Source organism: Hemicordylus capensis, chromosome 14 (genome assembly GCF_027244095.1).
Source record: "Hemicordylus capensis ecotype Gifberg chromosome 14, rHemCap1.1.pri, whole genome shotgun sequence".
Taxonomy (NCBI): Eukaryota; Metazoa; Chordata; class Lepidosauria; order Squamata; family Cordylidae; genus Hemicordylus; species Hemicordylus capensis.
The window spans coordinates 11098629-11118464 of record NC_069670.1 but is presented as its reverse complement, the minus strand read 5'-3'; the positions used below and the strand labels follow the sequence as shown (position 1 = coordinate 11118464).

Below are 19836 nucleotides of genomic sequence, written 5' to 3'. Positions count from 1 at the left end.
CTTGGTGCAGCTGCGGGGGTGGGTGGGCGGGTGGGATATTTCATAGGAAGCTGCCATATACTGAGTCAGACCATTGGTCCATCTAGCTCAGTATTGTCTTCACAGACTGGCAGCGGCTTCTCCAAGGTTGGAGATGCTGCCAGGAAGGGAACTGGGAACCTTCTGCTCTTCCCAGAGCAACCCCATTATCCCCTGAGGGGAGTATCTCCCAGTGCTCACACATGTAGTCTCCCATTAAAATGCAACCAGGGCAGACCCTGCTTAGCACAGGGGGCACCAGCTCTCCTTTCAAGACACGATATGCTTTTAATCAAAACGACGCTTAATTACAGTCGTCTTGTTTTGCTTTTAATCCCAGTACTGGGGGCGGTGCTACTTTACTCTCATTTTATCCTAGGAGTGAATGAATGCTGGTTTGGCCGGAAGTTCGGGGGGGGCCCTATTTGGAGCTGGACCGCTGCACTGCAGGACCGGAAGTAGCGGGATGTCGGAGACGGGGGCCGAGAGGGCGAGGCGGGGGGCTCTGTGGCGCTGAGGACCCGGCCCCCACCCATCCCCGCGCCCCCTGCCCGGCTGCCGCAGGAGCGAGGTGAGGCTGGGCCGCGTTGTCATGGCAACGGTGTCACACTGTCTCCCCGCCGGCCGGGGACCGGGACCCTCTACGACTCTCGGGGCGGGGGTGTGTGACGCTGCCGTGCTTGCTGGGGCTCGTGTGGTGGTCCCTGCAGTGCTGCTGGCGGAGGAGGAGGACGGGAGGCGCCGGCCTGGGACCCCAGCGGCAGCAGGGAGCGCCCCCCTGCCCAATGCCTGCCTGAAGACGGGGCGTCGTGGAGGCGGAAGGGGTCTCTCGAGGCCTTCTAGTCCACCCCCTGCAGGGCTCTGCTGCAGAGCTGGGTCCTTGGGAACCCCTGGGTCCTTGGGAACCTCCCGCAGGGGCGGCCGCCTGCCCCGTTTGCTCTTGCGGGTGGACAGCAGGGGCGTAACTACTATTAGGCAAGGGGAGGCGGCTGCCTGGGGGCCCCCACGCCTCGAGGCAAGTCACATGTGAAGTGAGTGTGTGTGTATCAGCGAGGGGCCCATTTTAAAAATTTTGGAGTGGGCCCACTCCAGCCTCGTTACGCCCCTGGTGGACAGGCAGTTAGGGCATTGGGTTTCCTCCTGATGCCTGGCCCTGGTCCTCTCCTGCCGCCTGCCTGGCTGCAGCCCACAGCCCAACACTCTGTGTGCTAAACAACAGATCCTGATAATATAACCCAGAAACACAACCCCACGAAATATGTGCATATGAATTATATATGCTGTTGTGGTCTCACTGATGGCACCTTTTAACATGAGGATTCTCTTTATTTAGCAGGGGGAGAGCAACTAGCCCTATCCACCCCCAGCACAGCATCCCTCCAGTGACTGTTGGTGGTGTCTATCTTATGTTTCTTTTTAGACTGTGAGCCCTTTGGGGACAGGGAGCCATCTTATTTATTTATTATTTCTCTGTGTAAACTGCCCTGAGCCATTTTTGGATGGGCGGTATAGAAATCAAGTGAATGAATGAATATTATCAGGATCTGTTGTTTTGTTTCTATGTACTTTGCTTCAAGTTGTGCCAAGAATAGCACCAAAGTGGCCACTCGCCACGGCTGTTGTCTGTGGGATAACTGGATGCCTGGAGTGTTGCCGGCTGTGGTCCCCAGGGCAGTGCTGAGCAGCTTCCCCCAGTCACAGGGCTTCTATGGCAGAGGCTGCGCCTCCTGACCCTTCTCCCTGCCGCTGGAGGGTAAAAGGCACAGGAGCCCGAGAGGTGTCGCAGAATCCAGGATCGTTCTGGGAAGCTTGGCTGTGACTGGCTGCATGTGCCCCTCGTTTCCGCAGGCCCTGACATGAAGGTGAAACTGAAGAACGTCTTTGTCGTCTACTTCCTGGTGTCTGTGACTGGCCTCATGTACGCGCTGCTGCAGCTGGGTGAGTGGCAAAGGGAGCACCCACCTTCCCAGAGGAAGGGAAACATTCCACAGGGATGGCTTGTCCCTGTTCTTTGTCCAAGGTAGACTGCCTCTGGACATGGGGGTTCCATTAGCAATCCTGGTTAAGTTCTCTACGAATTTGTCTAAGGTCTGCATAGGATTGTAGTCTCCTGCACCGCTGGAACGGAGCCCAGGAGTCTGTAACTGCCTCTGCCCACATGCATCCTCCATTACTCTCTCCCCTTCCCTTGATCTAGGTTTATAGTGCAAGCTCCTTAGGGCAGAGACTTCTCTTTTTCTCTCTCCTCATGTTATTCTGGCATGATGGAGAGAAATATTTCGGGAGCAGCCATGTGCTGACATTGCTTCCTCTGGCCGCAGGGCAGCCCTGTGACTGCACCCAGCACCTGAAGTCGGCCAGTGACCTCATCCACGCCAAAGAGAAGAAGCTCTCCCAACTGCAGCATGAGCTGAAGCGGCTTCAGAGCCGAGAAAAGGCCCTGGAGCCCGCGGCACGAGCGCTGCCCATTATCTACGCCATCACGCCCACCTACGCTAGGTGAGTGGCCAGGCCTCCGGAGGTGAGCAGCAGCACCTGGTCTACAGAGGGGGTGCCAGAAAGTGGCGTTTCCTGAGCCGTGCTGCCGGGGGCGTGGGGCAGGGCACTCCTTGCCGGGGCTGTCCTCAAGGGTTCCTTGGCAGCTGGCCGTGCCCTTTCTCTTCCTCCGCAGGCTCGTGCAGAAGGCCGAGTTGGTGCGTCTGTCGCAGACCCTGATGCACGTCAAGAACCTGCACTGGATCGTGGTGGAGGACTCCCCGGTGAAGACCCAGCTGGTCTCGGAGCTGCTGGCCCAGAGCAACCTGCGCTTCACGCACCTCCACGCCGAGACCCCCCAGGAGCACCAGCGCAAGGAGAGCGACCCCAACTGGCTGAAGCCCCGGGGAGTGGAGCAGCGGAACCTGGCGCTGCAATGGCTGCGGGAGAACCGGGAGCTCAGCGACGAGGGGGTGGTGTACTTCGCGGACGATGACAACACCTACAGTCTCCGCCTCTTCGATGAGGTCAGGGTGGGGAGCGCCTGGGGAGGAGGGCTTTGGAAGGGAGTTTGGGGGGGGGGAGCAGTTCACACAGCCAAGAAGTGGGCAGGAGACGCATCCCACCTGGTGCACTCCCAGTTTGCGGGGAGGGGTGGGGAGACTCTTCTCCTGCCCAGCTGTAAACCGGGCGAACTGCCCTAGAGCCGGCCACTGGTATAAAGAAGGTTAGCTTGACAAAGCGAGCTGGTTCTGCAGGTGTGTGCTCAGTTCTGGTTGCAGGAGGAACCCCACGCCAACTGTCCCCCTCTTCTCTTCTCTTCTCCCCGCCAGATCCGCTCCACCAAGCGTGTCTCGGTGTGGCCAGTGGGCCTGGTGGGCGGGCTCCGCTTTGAGCGCCCCCTCGTGGAGGGCGGCAGAGTGGTGGGCTTCTACACAGCCTGGAAGCCCAACCGCCCCTTCCCCATGGACATGGCTGGCTTTGCCGTGGCCCTCCAGCTCCTGCTGGCCAACCAAGAGGCGCGCTTTGACTTGCTGGCCGAGCGTGGCTACCTGGAGAGCAGCCTGCTGCAGTCCCTGGTCTCCATTGAGGAGCTGGAGCCCAAAGCAGACAACTGCACCAAGGTGAGGGGGGCAGAGGGGAGGTGTGGCAGACCCTTCACAGACCGAAATGGCAGGCTGCCGTGTCGGTCTCTTCGGAGAAAAGATAACAGCCGCTTTTATTAGGAACTATCCAGACCTTGCAAGAGTGCGAGCAGGCTTGGGAGTCCGGCCGATCTCTTCTTCAGGCTGGGTGGTCGGAGAAGAGTCCTGGAGAGCTCAAAAGCCTGCCCGCTCTGTTGTGAAATTTCATTGTGTTGGCTTGAGGGGCTTTGCCACAGCGGGGGCGTGTGTTCGATGAGGTGTGGTGTCCCTTCCCCAAGCCACAGGATGGCCCCGATGGCCCTTCCGAGGGCGGTCTGGCTTGGGAAGGAGCAGCTCTGGTGACTGACACCCCCGGCAAAGCCACCATATGGACAGGTTGAGGCGGCGTGCTAAGGAAGTAGCAGCCCCCCAGCCAGGATCCAGGGAGGCTGCCTCCCGAACCCACAAAGCCCAAGGCTGCTTCTCTTCCTCAGCCAGGCCCCTGACGGCAGCCCTGGCTGGGACTCTGAGGAACCCATTTCAGGCTCAAGCTGGGCGGAGTGGGCCTGAAGCCCTCTCCCCCGCTTCCGCCCCCCAGATTCCAGAGCAGGAGGCTCGTGCGTGAGTACGAGCCGGTCTCTCCCTTCAGCATCGGAAAGACTCCATTTCCACAGGAAATGCATCGTCTCTGGGGATGATGGGAGTTGTAGTTCTCCCACACCGGTTGCCCCCCAGCTCTTTTGGGCATGACCCTGCCGCTCAGCCCTCCCTCCCCACAACACAGGCAGGTCAGCCCCAGAAACACCAGACCGAAGCGCATCCTCCACACTGCCTGTGTCCGCTTGGGAAGGGCAGGGAGTGGGGCGGGATCTGGACACCAGCCTCCCCTCTCCCCTCTCCGCTCCCTGGCAGGTGCTGGTCTGGCACACCCGGACCGAGAAGCCCAAGATGAAGCAGGAGGAGCAGCTGCAGAAGCAGGGCCTGGGTTCGGACCCCAGCATGGAAGTGTGAGGAGGGCCCCGTCCAGCCGTCGCCGCGGCAGTGCCCCGCCCCCCCCCCCCGGTGGGCCCAATCCTGCTGGATCCGCCGTCTGCGCTGGAGCTTCACCTCACCCCAGGACGCCACGCAGTGGGACTCTCTTATTTATTCGGGATGCATTCCCACCCTGTTGCGGGGAACATCCTCTGCTTCGAGTGAGAAGAGACTTTTCAGAAGTGCTGCTACCCCCCCCTCCTCCCTGCCCAGTATCTCTTCCTGGAACGCTGCTGCAATGCTGCTGACAGCAACCCCCCTCCATCTCGGACCCTGTCGCCAGCTCGGCTTCGGAACAGACACCCAGCTCTGCCTCGTCCTTGGACGTGGGGTCTGACAGGCGCCTCCTGCAAGGGGGTTCTCAAGCGGCATGCTCTCCAGCCAGGGGGCGCGTGGGGGGGGGGGGCTGTGTGTGACCTGCAGTCAAGGCCCAGGGGGGCATTGCTGAAGACCGCCGGAAGCAGCGACACGGACTCCTCCTCCTCAGCCCCCTGCTGACCGCCCCCCTCACTGTATTCTCTCCCCGCGTGTGAAGGCAGGGGGCCCTTGCTACGCCAAGGGCCCGGTCCTGGGGAGGGCTGGTTCCCGTCCCTGCCTCGAGTGTCCGTGCCGCGGGTTCTCCCAGTTGCATGTAGCAGTGGCGAAGTCGACGACTTGCATGTGGACTGCTCAATAAACAGCTGCTTCTCAGCCCTGTCAGATTTCCAAAGGGATGCCCAAGGTTTCGGCCACACAAAGAGAGGTTTGCCGGTGGGAGGCGGAAGGAAAGCAAGAACCAGGCAGAGCTCATACGACCAAGGCAGGTGGGTGAGAGGCAGCTGGAATCCACCCACAGCAGTTTCCCTCTGGCCCTTCTCCCCACTCTGGGGCCAGCATTTCTGGGGAGTGACCAGACCCTCTTCTTGGGTCTCATGCCCCCTCCCCAAATCAAAACTCTGCACCAACCGCTGGATTTGGTGACCTACAGGGATTGTGCCACTTGAGATCCCTGCGGCTGCTTTGCGTGCTTGTGTCTCTGCTGGCTGTGGGGAGGGGCACATCGGCCCCCCCACCCCCCAGATCTTCCTCAGCCACATCCCTAGCTTCTGAGATTTCCGTGAGTGTTGCTCACCTATTTTCAAGCATACCTTTGCAACCAGAAGGACTAGTCGCTCATGTGTGTTTAATGGAAGCCAAAGATCAATTCTGTCTTGTGGATGGCCACAGCACCGTTGTGTCCCCCCAACCCTGGCTGCGTTTCTCCTTGTGGCAGGCTGGTTGCCAGCATTGCTTCAATGAGAGCCGCTCCTCTGGAAGGCCGGGCAGTTCCAAGCCGCCTTCCGTTCTCTGGGGCCCGATTGCACGAGCCCCTTTGGGGTGGGTCTTCTCTGTGTGTGCCGAGGGCGTACTTGCTTGCCTTCTCACCTCGGCGAGCTCTCCGATTTGCACCTTCCATTGCATCGAAGCGCGATTCGTCTCCTCAGTGGCGCACCTTTCTATGTGACCACCATCCCTTCTCTGCATGGAGGCCAGGCTGGAAAGGAGTCTCCGTTGCAGAGGAGCTGGGCAGTTTCCTGGCTGCTCCCGTCAGGAAACAGGAGGGGCCGGACGTGTTGGACCCACGGAGGAGCAGCCTGGCCCAGCCTCGGACCCCCGAGTGCCGCCTCTCCTTTCCCACCCCATCCCTACCCCCAGCCGCCCCACCTCGGGGTGCAGAGGGTGTGCCTGGAAGAGTCGGGAGGACAGCCATCCATCCCGGGGCCGGCTTCCAGGCCCTCACCCTTTTGCCACGCCGGTAGCCGAGCTTGGCCCTGGCTTGAGCTGCTCCGTGCCTTGTGCTGCCCTGAATATTCCGGGTTTTGCGCTCCAGCACTCAAAGCACGTGTGTCACCTGCCTGCTGGACTTCACGCCTTGCACCGCCACCGCGCTCTCCAGGCTCACCTGGGCTCCGCTGCCTGGTTGGGGGGGCCAGAACATCATCCCGGGTTGCGGGGGTGGGGTGGGGGGAGTTCAGGCCTTGCAGGGGCTTGGCCGGCTCCCATTGCCCAGCCAGGAGCTGCCCTGAGGGGGGTGCCTCCGTCACGCGTTGCTTGAGGCGACTGCCTCGCCTCACGGAAGGGCCGCCCCTGGCCCGGCGTACGTGCCAGAGGGCTGGGCAATCTCAGATGCTGCTGAGGAAGTGGGCAGAGAGCGTGTGGCCTCCCTGGGTCCCAGGAACCGAGGAAGCTGCCTTCTGCTGAGTCAGACCTTTGGCCCATCTGTCTGGCCGGACTGGCAGCGGCTGTCCAAGGCTGCAGGCAGAGAAAGGTCTTATGCAGCCAGGGAGGGACCCTGGGCCCGTCTGCCTGCAGAGCAGAGGCTCCTCTGCTGAACGATGGCCAGAAAGAGTCCAGCTCCGGCTTGCCCCAGGAGCCCAACTGGCATCCGATGCCAGAGCAGCCAAGGAGAGTCTTTCTTCACAGAGCGCCTGATATGCTTCTGCAGTTGGGCCAAGGGCACAGCTTCGGCTGGAGCTCCACCTGCAGAGGGAGAAGCAGACGCCGGAGGAGGCGGGCTGCATTTCATAAGAGCAGCCCTGCTGCTGGATCCGGCCCAAGGAGGCCCCCTCTCGTCCAGCCTCCTGTTTCCCACACTGGCCCACCAGATGCCTCGGGAAGCCTGCAGGCAGGAGTTGCAGGCAGGCCCTCTCCTCCCCCCGCCGTTTCCCCCCATACGCCCCTGCATTAAGCAGGCGCCCTGCAACTGGACGGACTAGGCCTCTAGGTGGCTTGGCCACCCCCTGGGGTGCTCCCTTTCTGCTTGCAGGGCGCGGTGTCACCCCAATGTGCAGCCAGGCCCCCTGCTGTCTGATGTGGCACAGTCTGCTCCACCACTTGGGGGCTCTACCATCTGTCAGTCTGCTACGGAGGTTGACACTGAAAGAGGCATTGACTGGTTTTCTGGACTCCTCTTTTCCCTACATGCTGCCCTCCCGTAGAGAGCAACCGCAGGGCTACCAGAAGGCGGGTGTGTGTGCTATAAAGCAAACCAATTCAGGAGGAGCAGAAGTCAGCCATGAGATCACACTGTTTATCTCTGGACTGGACTGGCTGGGGTCAAACCGCCAAGGGGGGCCTGCTTCCCTAGGATTGGTTGGCAGCAGGGCTCTTCTGAGGTCTTCCCTTTTATGGAAGAGAACCTCCATGCCCAAGGCAAGTCTAGCGCTGCCGCTAAGAACCACTAAAGGGGAGGGCAGTTTGTGGGCTTCCCGGGGGTCTCCAGTTGCCCTCTGTTGGGGACAGGATGCTTATTTGGTTTGCCCACCCACCAGCAGGGCTCTTTTCGACTTCAGGAATGGAGCCTCCATGGACAGAGACAGTCTGGCTTAGAAGAGGGTGGCTGCTGCTTGCACGCCCCGATTGTGGGCTTCCCGAAGGCATCTGGAGTGACTTCTGGTGCCGGACGGAGGGCGATCTATCCAGACTGTTCCCGAGGCTCCAGCTTGGACGACGCCCCCTCCCTCCCTCCCTCCGAGGAGCTCGCCTCGGCCCCCGAGTCTGCATGGTCCACAGCTCCTTCCTCCGCGCCCCAACGGCGAGCTCTCCTCCAGGAGCCCGGAGAAGACGAGGCAGCGCCGCGCACTTTTTTTTCTGCTTGTTTGCAAGGGAAATGACATCCCGCCCCGCCGCTTCCTGGGGGAGGGGGGAGCCCAGCAGCAGCGCCGCGATCCGGCCAGGGCGGGCGGGCGCTTCCTCGCCGCCGCCGCCTCCTCCTCCTCCTCCGCCGACTCCCGGCCGGGACCTCTCCTGCGTCTCCATCCCGTCGGAGGAGCCGAGCGCAGCGCCGCGTCCCCGGCCGGAGCGCATGGAAGCGAGAGGCGCCGACGCGCAGCACCAGCAGCCAGCATGGACGGCGAGCCGGAGCGCGGCGCGGACCCCGGTGAGCCTGAGACGCGGCTGGCGGCGGCGGCGGCTGCCCGTGCCCCTTCCCCTTCCCCCGCAGCCGGGTGGTCGGTCGTGCTGGACCTGCGCCCCCCGACCGGCCCGGGCAGGCAAGCAGGCTGCTGCCCGCTGCTGGGACTCGCTCCGCGTGGAGCTCCTCCCCCTCCTCCTCCCCTCTCTCTCTTCCTCCCTCCCGGGTAAACAGCTGGCTCGCGAGGCGGTGCGCGCTTGGCAGCCCCAGCCTGTGCGCCCCTCGCTTAGGATCGGGATGCGGCGGGCTGAGCCGCGCCAGGTGGGCGGGAGCGAGCGAGCGAGCGAGCAAGCGAGCAAGGGCTGCTGCTGCTGCTGTGGCGGAGGGCGGGGAGGGCGCCCCCCTGCCAGCTGAGGTGCGAGCGAGGAGGAAGTGGGCGCCTGCCTGGCGCGACGGCAGCGGGGAAGTGGCCAGAAGGCGACGGGGGCTCGGCCCGGAGGCGGCGGCTGCTGCTGCTGCTGCTGCTGCTGCTGCTGCTGCTGCTCCCGAGGTCCGCGCAGCCTGCGGCGGGGAGGATCAGGCGCCGAGAGGGGCAAAGACGGCCACACACGCCCGGCCCGGCTCGGCTCGGCTCGGCGCTCCTCTCTGCTTCCGCGCGGGATCCGGTGGCGGCGGCGGCGGCAGCAGCAGCAGCAGCAGCAAAAGCGCGCGCGCCTTGCTAGCCCCGGAGACGGCGGGCCGGCCTTGGCCAGAGAGGAAGCTCGGGGGAGAAGGAGGCGGCGGCGGCGGCGGTGGCAGGCAGGGGCTGCTCCCGCTGGGCCCCGGCTGGCTGCAGTAGCAGGCAGGAGGGCCACCCGGCCCAGGGGGCGACACCGCCAGGTCTCCTGGAAGGGGGCGGGGAGGAGAGACACCCCCCCCTCCGCTGCCAGCCAGCCCGCCCGCCTGCCTGCCTGCCAGTCCCCTTGCCCAGGCAGGCAGGCACCTTGACGTCGCGGCTGCTTCCTGCCCGTCCCACGACTCGCCGCATCTGCAGCCAAAGTCAACAGGCCGGGTGTGGTGAGCGTGGGCACCGGGCGGCGGCAGCAGCAGCAGCAGCTCCCACGCCGCTGGGACCCGGCAGCAGCGGAATCTGCTGCGCCCCCCGCCCCGCGCTGTGCTGGCTCTCCCATCTGGGTGTGCTGCTGCTGCTGCTACTGGAGGGGCTGCTGTGCTCTTCTTCGGGCTCCTCCGGGTGGGCAAGCAAGGCCACTCCTGCGACAGCCCGGCCAGGTCGGGCTGCTTTGCCTTCCCTTCTGCAAGCTAGGAGTAGAGCAAGTGGGTGAGGTCAGCTTGCCGGCAGAAGGGCCCAGGTGGACCCTGGCCTGAAACCCTGGAGAGCTGCTGCCTGCCTGTGTGGACAGTCCTGGGCTAGCTGGGCCAGGGGTCTGACTCAGTGGACAGCTACGGTGCACAAATGCTCACTTAGCCTCATCAAGGTCCCCCCTCCCCCCGCCGTGCATGTTGGCTGCTCCCATCTTGGAGCAGGTGGCTGTTGCTTGTTTGGTGGCCCAGGTGGGTCCTTCCTGCAGCTGTCCCCCGCCAGGTCCAAAGTCCACCGTCTCCCTAAAGTGGTTCTGGCCCGAGAGCCTCCCTGCGCTGTGCGGGAAGGAAGGGAGGGAGGGAGGGAGGGGGTCTCCCAGTGGCCGTGTCCTTCCTCCTGCAGGCCTGAGAATGCTTGAGCTGGAGAGGGCTGAGGAGAAGGCAATGCGGGGGAGGGCACGGAGGAAGGGGGGGACCCAACGTTGGGAGCCACCAGTCGCCTCGAAAGGGTTGTGGAGCCCAAGGGGCTTCCTTGCCGCATCGGGTCTGGGCCCTTCCCCCTTGGGCCTCTCTTTCTCCTGCAGGATGGAAGCCGTCTGCAGAGCCCGGGCCCTGATCCTGGGTTCGTCCGTCCAGAATGGGTTAAGCCGCCCGCAGGGCTTTGGGCAGAAAGAGGAATCCCCGGGAGCTGGGCGGGGTGGGGGGGCGTCACTCCTTCACTGTCCGCTGGGCACGTGCCTCAGATGTGTCTGGCTGAGTCAGGGGAGCCAGGATAGGGCCGCCAGCTCTGAAGGAAGCGGAGCCTGGCAACTCCCAACCCCCCCCCCCCGAGAGTTTCTCCAGGCTCCCTTCACAGGGCCGAGCCCTTGCAACTGTCTCCAGGCTGGCTTCCAAGAGTCCACTGGGTGCCGATTCCTGGAGACTGTAGGCCAGTCCTGGTGGGCGGGCGACCCTGAAGCCAGGAGGAAAGGGCCGTCATCTGGGGCACGCCGCCCTGGCTGGCTTCTGGGGTAGTGTGCCCCCCTGGGGATAAGGGGGCAACGCTCTCCTCTGAGGCCTTCCTCCAGCTTGCTCCGTGATTCTCCCTCACCCTTGAGTGCTCTCTGTTTAAGGAGAGCTGGTCTGGTGCTAGCAAGCCTGACTTGTCCCCTTGGCTAAGCAGGGTCCACCCTGACTTGCATTTGAATGGGAGGCTACATGCGCGAGCACTTTAAGACATTCCCCCGAGGGGCTGGGGCCACTCTAGGGAGGGCATCTGCTTGCTTGCTTGCTTGCAGAAGGTTCCAGGTCCCCTCCCTGGCATCTCCAGACCCCTGCTACCTGAGCAAAAAGGGTGCCTTTTAAAAGTGGTGATTCTCTGGACTGAGCCCGGGGAGAGCAAGTGGCCCTCTCCAGCCCCAGCACAGCATCATCCTTCCAGGGGCTGCGGCTGCCTTTTGTTTCTTTTTAGAATGTGAGCTTTGGGGGGAAAGGGATCTATCTTATTTCTTAACTACATCGCTATGTAAACTGCTTTGGGAACTTTGGATAAAAAGCAGAATATAAGTATTTGTTGTAGTAGTCCTCATAGTTGAAAGGACGGAGAGCAGCCTCTGAGAAGGCGCTGCCAGTCTGTGTAGACCATCCTGAGCTCGATGGACCAAGCGTCTGACTCGGTAGAAGGAGGCGCCCTAAGCTGTCTTCCCAGTGGAAACAGGGAGGCCGGTGGGGTCGCCCTGCCCAATTTGTCCTCCCCTCTGCGACTTGGGTTGCCCACCCTCCTCCAGGAGGGCCTGCAGCAGGCCAGGAACGGGCGTTTCTCTCATCAAGGGACTCTTGCAAGGAAACCTGCTGATGGGAAGGGCTTGATATGCAGCAAAATGGTGGGGGGGGGCGGAAGAGAACCCGGGCAGCCTCACCAGGGACTCGGCCTGCTGCACCTCCCCCCCCACACACACACTGTGGGTGCAGCCGAGGGAGGCTGGGGGCCTGCCGCTGCCCCCCCCGCCCGCCTCGTCACTGAGCAGCCTGGAAGTGACTGAACCGCCCATGATCTAGTGGGAAAACCCCGGCCTGGCCCAGCCCCCCAGGCGCTCCCTTTGCCACAGTCGGGTGTCAGGGTGGAGACTCGGCGGTGCTGGGGTGAAAGGGGGCACCCACTTCACTGGCAAAGTGGGGGAGTCCGTCTCCGCCCGCACAGGGTCTCCATTTCTGGCACGCTGCGGTGTTGTGAGGTTTGGGAGGCCGGAAGCCGAGAGGGAAGCGTGTTGGGGAGGGGGCAAGGGGAGGGCTTTCCCAGGGCCCGGCACGCTGGCAACCCCGGCCCAGCCTGTCCCCAAAGGGGCCGCCTCTCTGGGTGCAGCGTGGCGCGAAGATGCCTCTCGCCTCGTGCCCTCGAAGGTTGCATTGCAGGGATGAGCTCCCCGCCCAGAAATGTCGCCCAACGTGTTTAGCGAGGAGGGTGGGGTGCCTGTCTGTCGGAGGGGGGTGATCTTTCCAATGGAAATGGGAGTGCAGGATGGGGAAGGCCAGGAGTCCTGGGCGCTTGGCTTGGCTTGGCTTCTGGCCTGCAGCAGGGAAGGCGAGGCCCAGAGGTGCCCCCTGCCCCCGAAGCTCAGCAGGAAGGGGCCCGAAGGGTCGCCTCTGGCCTCCCTTGCTCCTGCAGCTGCGTGGTTCAGAAAACTCAGGGGGGTGCAGTTTTGCACAGGACACATTCAGGGGAATCACATAATCCTTTCCCAAAGTGCTCCAAATGTCTCACGGTCTCCATCCTTGTGACAAAGTAGGCCAGTTGCAAATGCACAGAGCATTTTCAGGCCACAGCTGCCAGGTCAAGGCTTGGGCCCCTAGATGTCGCTGGACTACAAACCCCATTATACCCTGCGGCTGGGAATGATGGGAGCCGTCGTCCATCCGCAGCTGGGGACCCCAATTGGACAACCCCTGAACTAACCTGGGATTTGAAATGGGAAGCGTCCTCCTCATCGCCGGCACCCAAAAGCAGTCGTCTGGGGCAGGCAATACTTCTTAAGGTGTCAGTGAAGTTGGACGTTGAGACCTGGCCACCTCCAAATCCTGTGAACAAGGGAGGAACCGTGCAGAGTAGGAATATGTCTAGATTTGAACTCGGCACCCAGCCCAGCCGTCTGCCCATGGGCCTGATCCAGTCTGACTGCCGCCTCTGTGCAGCTGTCCAGCCAAAGCTCCCCCACTTAACAGTCTTCACAGAGGGGGAGAGACACCATGTGAATTCAAAAGGTCACCGCAGAAAATGCCTTTTTGTTCCCATTTTGTGCCATGCCTCCTGGGAAGGACATGCGGAGGAGTGGGGGGGACTGGACAAAGCCAGGCTTGTCTGGGGTATTCTTTCCCTGTGCGGTGCAGGCCGCCTGGCCTGGGTGACCCTGGGGCACAGGGGAGAAAGCGCTGGGGGGGGCCTTGTAGTCCTCCTTCCCCTTCCCCGACGAGATCCAAATCCGCTCCAGGCCTCTTCGGTTCCTCCCACATCCTCAGAAGGGTTTTCTTCTTCTCTTTCCCTTTGGGCCACCCACACTTCCCCATCTTGGCTGGCAGGTCTGGGCTTGCTGGGGGTGTGTGTGGTTGCAACGGGCGGCGGGGCGGGGCGGGGGTGGGGTCCGAGAAGAAGAAAACAAGCCCAGCAGTTGGCACAGGCGGGGAGCGCTTGGGTCAGCCGCCCTCTTGCCAGGAGGTTGGCCAACAGCGGGTGTTTTCTTTGTTCGTCCACGTCCAGCTGGCGTGGGTGCCCTTTTTATTTCTTTGGACCGCTGAATAATAATGGGGCTTGTTAAATGTACTCGCACTTCCATGAGCGGGAAGGTGAGTATGCGCCAGGGGAGCGGTGGGTCTCCTCGGCTGCAGGTGGCAAGACCGTGAAGGGGGACCCGCCCCACTGACTCCGCTCCCGCCTCCTCTGGTCCCTTCCCTATGACGGGGCTCTCTCTCCCTGCGGTGCCAGCACTTGTCTGTCTCTTCTTCATAAGGAGCAGAGGGAGCGGCCTCCTGCAGAGTCAGACCCTGGGCCCGTCCAGCTCAGTACTACCTACCCTGACTGGCAGCGGCTCGGCCCTGCGGGGTTGCAGGCTCAGAGGTCTTTCCCAGGCCTGCCTGGAGATGCTGCCAGGGACTGAACCGGGGACCCTCCGCATGCAAGGCCGATGCTCGCTATGTTTAGGTCCTTCCCCCCAAGAGGTGGAGTCCTTGCATGGCCCACCCAGCCACCCAAGTCTACTTCGCTTTAGAAGCAGACCACCTTCTCAGCCCGAGGACAGGGCCGGGAGAGGATTTCCCTCTGCTGCTTACTGATGCTGATGGCTCTTCTTCCCAGGTGCTCAGCGGGGGGCAGGGGCACACATGTCTTCCTGCCTATCCCTCCCATGTAACATTCGGGTCACGCTTCACAACGTCCTTGTGAGGTAGGCGCCGGAGGCTGAAGGAGAATGCCTCCCCCAAGGCCAATGAGTGGGGCTGTGGATCTGCACGCAGGTCCCCCGACTCCATCTGGGGCTCGGACTCCTCTGCCACGCAGGGGAGGGTCTTCCCCGAAGCTCTGCCCTAGGGAGCTCCTAGAGCAGTTCCCAGACAGCAGATGCCACGCTGTGCTCTGGGTGTCTTGTGTGAACGCCTCTGGGCCCTCTGGCCGGCTCCATCCTCACAAGGGCTGGCGTAGATTCAGAACCGCCTCAGCAAGCGTTGCGGGGGGGGGAGGGGAGACCTACCTTTTCACTGCGGGGTTCACCTCTGGGGCTCCCCAGGTGTTTGACTTCACCTTGGCTTCTCCCCCCCCCCCGCACATACACACACACTCCGTCCGGCCCTCCCAGCAACCGGGACTTTGTGGCTGGGCTCTTCAGCGGGGAGGGGGCTGTGCTCTGCGGCCGGCCGTGGTGTCAGGAATGTCTGAAGCGGGGCGGGGGGCCGGGCGGCATTTCCTCCCAACGGCCACCTTCCTCTGCAGCCAGCACAAACAAGGCAGTCCGGGCGTGAAGCAAGAGCTGGGCTCCGTGCCTGCAGGATGAGGCCAGAGGACCTGGCTCGAACCAAGCCCCACCAGGACGGGCCTAGATGGGGGAATGTCACCTCCATCCCTACTGGGTGCATTATAGTCAGCCTTGACCATTGTGACGGATTTTTTGGGAGGGGAAAGCAAGCAACAACCAAGAACCCCCCCCCCCCGCAATTCCTCTTGCTGTAGTAGGCACACAAGGCTTTGCAGTTACACAGAACTCCTCAGCGCTCAGCAGCAGTTGATGGTGAGAGGGCTGAGGATGCAGCCCACAAGCACCCTCCTCGCCTGCCTGTATGAGCCAAACTGGATGAGGGCGGGTAAGGGGGAACATGTGACAGACAAGTGGTGTGGGTCAAGTGTGGGGAGAGTTTCTTTCTCTCCCCTAGTGTTAGAACCCAGGGTCATCTGTTGAAGCGAAATGCTGGGGGATTCAGGGCAGACGGAAGGGGATCTTTCTCGACACAGCAACGCGTAGTCAGACTTTGGAGTTCGCTGCCCCTGGAGGTGGTGAGGGCTGCCAATCCAGCCGGGTTGAAAGGAGGAGGGGAAATCATGGCGGACGGGGCCACTGATGGCTGCTGCCCTGGAGAGCTGTCCGTTTCCCTCAGGATCGGGGCGGGGGTGGGTAGGCGCTAGGGGGCAGCAGCAAGGGAGGGGATGGTTGCCCCCCCTTCCCCCACCTGAGGGGCTTCCCTGAGGCATCTGGCTGGCGGGCTGCTGGACTGGAGGGGCCCTGGGCCTGATCCAGCAGGGCCTGCCTTCAGGGCGCCTGATAGCCTCCTGCAAGCAGTGAGCTCAAGGCAGCAGCCGGGGCCCCTGTGGTGGCCGGGCGAAAGGGCCGTGGCGGTGGGCAAGCTTGGTCCTGGCTGGACGCCCAGATGCTTTCCGTCCCGCCCCGGCCCCACCCACCGTGCTTGCTCTGCACACTGGTGGAAAGAGGTCCCTGCCCCAGGCAGCCTGCAGTCTGGAGTGGGACCTGATGGCTTGCCTGCGTGTTGGTTCTCTGGGTGGATGCGAGGAGATGGGGGCTGGAGCGCCCCGGGGAGAGGCCTTGCGTAGTGGAGGGCAGCGGGTCACCCTCCCTCATGCCCCCACCCCACCCCGAGTTGAGACGGCAAGGCTTGCCTATTTCATCCTGCAGTCCAGTTTTTGCCTGGCTCAGTTACACCTCCTTCCTTAACTTTTGACTGTTATTGCACATGCTTTTGTTTATATATTCTGCACGGTGAGAAGGCATTTTGTATATTGTTCATTAATGTTATGGATCATTTGTTACTGACTTATTCTTTTTGGATATACATTTCTAGTGTTTGTTTATCTTTTCAGCGTTTGGTCATCATTATTTGCATTTTTTTTGGTTTTGTCGTCAGGGTGGGATTTCCCTTTCCCCTCTTCATGGTTTGTTTCACTCTGTGACTGCCCCTGTCCATTGCTTTGGCTAGAGAGCAGCAGCCCCCCCTGTACCGAAAGGAGGGGGAGTCCCTGGGGAATGGCCGCCTGCTCACCCTGGCCCCCTGGGTGCTTCCTCTTTGCCAGGCAAGAGCCTCTTGGGGGGCAGCAGCGCCCCCCACCAGCCCCCGGACTGGCTGGCTACCTTGGATTCCCGGCTGCGCAGCCAGGAGGAGGAGCTGACCCTGGTGAAGGCGGCCTTGGCAGACGCCCTGCGGAGACTCAGCCTCTACGACCAGCAGATTCCTCTCCTGAAGCAGCAGCTGCTGGGAGGTGAGGCCCCTGGCGGAGGCGCGTGGCGTGGCGTGGCGTGGCAGGTCAAGGTGTCTGCGGTTGTGCAGGGTGGGCAGAGAGGCATTGCTCTCCCTCTCTCCCCCAAGGCGAGAACCGGGGTCCTCCCAGGAAACTGGAGGGGTCGCACACAGCGCATCGCCAACCTGTGGAATTCTCTGCCTCAAGACGAGAGGACAGCTACCAACCAGGATGGCTTTAGGAAGGGCTTCGGTCAGGGCTGCTCAACTTTGGCCCTCCTGCAGATGTTGGCCTACAACTCCCGTAATCCCTGGCTATTGGCCACTGGGGCTGGGGATGATGGGAGTTGTAGTCCCAAAACCGCAGGGGGGGGGGCAAAATTGAGCAGGACTGGCTTAGATAAATTCATGGAGGAGAGGTCTATCCATGGCTCCTAGGCTGGTGGCTACAGGCCACCCCCAGCCTCCGAAGCAAGAGGCCTCCGATCTCAGCTGCAAGGGAGCAACGGGGGGGGGGGCTGCCCTCCCCTCTGGCCTGTGGGCTCCCCAGAGGCATCTAGTGGGCCCCTGTGGGAAACAGGGTGCAGGGCCGGATGGGCCTCCTTGGGCCTGATCCAGCAGCCAGGCTGCTCTTATGCCCTTATGATGTCTATGCAAGCCCCGGGGGGGGGGGGCCATTTGCCGCTGGAGACGTGGGCAAGAATGGCGATGCCTTTTCCTGCCGTATTCCACACCTGCAGCAGGAGCAAGAGAACCCCCCCTCCACTGAGCCCCAAACACGTAGGGCCACACTTACTGTGCACTCTGGAGCCCAGCCACCGGGACCAGAGCAGGGACGGGCACCCTTGGCACTCGGGCTGAACTACAACGCCCATCATCTCCAGGCACAACTAGACCAGAGTCTGCTCCACGGGGCGCATGGCCAGGCCTAGGACCATGATGGGCTGACGGGGTGAAGGAAGCAGACTTGGGCTAGAGTAGACGGGGGGGGGGGGCGGTTCCCTGAGTGCAAAAGCTGTGGGACAGCGGAACTGTCTGCCTCATGGAGTGCTGGGCTCTCCTTCTCTTGAGGCTTTCAGACAGGGGATGGACAGGGACAGGGTCTGTCAGGGAGGCGGCAGCAGACTCTGGCTTGGAGCAGAGGGCTGGACGAGATGGCCCCCAGGACCCCCTCAGCTGGCCAGAGATAATAGCTACTGTCAGACACAGGACGGGGAGTTGCCCCCCCCACCCCCCACCCCCGCAGCCTCTCTAAACAGCGCCCCCCTGGCAGTGTGGCTGTGTGAACAGCAATCCCCGTGTCCTCCTGTCTCTTCTGGTGGAAGTTCAAGAGAGACCCTGTCTGGGCTCCAGCCTGCAAAGGGCTTCGTGAAGAAGCCAGAGGGGCGCTAAGTGGGGCGAGGGCGTTGTTTCACTGACCTCTTTGCTTCTCGGCAGCCAACGCCAGCGTTCCAGAGGCCAGGGGGATCACGGGCAATGGCGCCCTCTGGACCCTTCCTCCTCCCCTCGCCAGCAATTCCAGGTACTTGTCAAGGGTCCCTGGGCCCGGGCACAAGATGGCACTTCGGGGGGCCGGCTCCCGTCAGGGACCCCTAAGTAGCTGACTGGCAATAGCGTCAGGACAGACAAAAAGAAAGGAGTTCTTCATGCGATGCATGACAAACGTGTGGAACTCACTGCCACAGGATGAGGTGGTATGCCCACAAGCTTAAGTGGCTTTAAAAAAGAGGAATAGCCACGTCTCCCACCAGCACCACCGCATTTCCCCTGGTGGCGCTCTCTGTCAAACCAGTCTGGCAGGGCGGCAGTCTACCTCCCTGCCGCCCCATCCTCTCCTCGGACCGGAAGTAACCCAGGCTGATGTGCGCATGCGCGGGGTTGCTTCTGGTCCGAGCAGAGGACGGGGTGGCAAGGAGGTACACTGCCGCCCCGCCAGACCGGTTTGACAGAGACCGGGGGGGGGGAGTTTTAAGGGCATCCTCCCCCACCCTTAAAGCTGTTCCGTCCCCCGCCTTCGAACCGGCCCAACCGCCAGGTGTTCGAACCTGTTCGGAGGCCCAGAAAAGAGCCTCCGAACAGGTTTGTGCAGCTCCCTCCTGACTGCTTGGTTTTGCTTTTTTGGGGGGGGGGTGTGGCGGGGTGGCTTTTGCTTTCAGCTGTTTGCAAGGACTAGGGAAGCGAAGACCCAGACACCCCCCCCCAACTGATTCTCTGCTTTGGTTTGCAGTCCACCCACCGCCCCGCCATCGGGAGGCCGTGAGGAGCCCGAGGCCCCACTGGCGAGGCCCCAGAGGGCCCGGGCCAGCGTGGGGACCCAGACCGAGGCGCCCCCCGTGCTGGCGTCGAAACGGAGCCCCCGGCTGAGCAATGGGGAGCTGGAGCAGGCCGAGGAGGGGCCCCCGGCTCTCAGGGGAGCGTCTGGCCCTGGGGAGCCCAACTGCGGGGGGGCCCCAGCGAGCAGAGGCTGCCCAGAACTCCTCCGGCACCCGTTGGCGGAGGGAGGGGAGCCGGGCTCCGCCTCGGAGGCGCAGGGCGCTCAGGAGGGCCCTCTTCCTGGGGCTGGAGAGATGGGGGAGCCTCCCCCGGAAGACGGGGCCCGGGCGGGGCAGGGCCAGCCCTTGGAGACGCCCTCCCCTGAGCCGCCGTGGGAAGGGAGCAGCAACAGCAGCGCCCCTGCCTCTCCAGTGCCAGCCGCCCAGGCCTTGATGGCCAGCCGCAAAGAGCTGTGAGTCTGCTGGGGGGCAGGCGGGGGGGCCGGGGCCGGGAGGGGGGTGGCAGGGCCAGGACTCCGGCGCTTTTGCCAGTGGTGCCCCCAGCCAGGCACAGGCGTGGGAAACGGTATCCCTGCCCACCCATGAGAGAGGCAGGAGTGGCTCTCCTGGGTCTCTGGGGATTCTCCTCGGTGGTGGGGGGGGTCTCCGGGATTGGCTTGGTTTTGCCTGCACTGGCTGGCAGCAGCCCTGCCCCTCGGGGTGTCAGGCAGCCGTCTTTCTGGGACCTTCTGCAGGCCAAGCAGAGGCTCTGCCCCTGAGCGCGGCCCCCTCCCCAAAATGTCTGGGGTTGATGCCTCTCGGGAGGCTGGCAGCAGCGGAGATTTCTTGGCGCTGGACTGGCTTCTCTCTCCAGTCCGGTCTGTCAGAGCAGGTGGGGGGGGGTGATGCCAGTTGGGTGGTTTCCCCAAGACTGGGAGAAGACTGAGGCTCTGGCGGGGCCTGGGGCGCCCCTCCCTTCACTGACCAGTGGCCCCCGCCCCCCTCGGAGTCCCCTTCTGGCCCCTTCCGTCCCCCGCCCCTTTCTTGGCTGAATTGAGGG

At 62.8% G+C, this 19836-nt stretch overlaps 2 protein-coding genes across 8 annotated transcripts in view; both read left to right on the top strand.

The window, feature by feature from the left end:
• The first annotated feature begins 431 nt into the window (after nt 1-431).
• B3GAT3 (beta-1,3-glucuronyltransferase 3) lies at nt 432-5339 on the top strand. 2 transcript variants are annotated; one of them, XM_053277696.1, is made up of 6 exons: nt 432-589; nt 1867-1956; nt 2340-2517; nt 2690-3020; nt 3327-3617; nt 4530-5339. In XM_053277696.1, exons 2-6 carry the CDS (start codon nt 1875-1877, stop codon nt 4626-4628), a joined length of 981 nt encoding a protein of 326 aa, XP_053133671.1. In that variant the 5' UTR covers nt 432-589; nt 1867-1874; the 3' UTR covers nt 4629-5339. The 2 variants fall into 2 exon arrangements, with proteins under 2 accessions (XP_053133671.1, XP_053133672.1); XM_053277697.1 differs by lacking the exon at nt 432-589 and adding an exon at nt 658-1049.
• Nucleotides 5340-8315: 2976 nt separating this feature from the next.
• The window catches only part of EML3 (EMAP like 3), a 28518-nt gene continuing 16997 nt past the window's right edge, over nt 8316-19836 (top strand). For 3 of the 6 annotated variants that reach the window (XM_053277672.1, XM_053277674.1, XM_053277671.1), the window contains exons 1-4: nt 8375-8547; nt 16361-16546; nt 17962-18046; nt 18752-19249. In XM_053277672.1, the coding sequence (XP_053133647.1) occupies nt 8514-8547; nt 16361-16546; nt 17962-18046; nt 18752-19249 (803 nt within the window). In that variant the 5' untranslated portion in view covers nt 8375-8513. Of the gene's footprint in view, nt 8548-13458; nt 13636-16360; nt 16547-17961; nt 18047-18577; nt 18604-18751; nt 19250-19836 lie in introns of those variants that run through there. The other 3 variants (XM_053277673.1, XM_053277676.1, XM_053277677.1) reach the window with 3 other exon arrangements.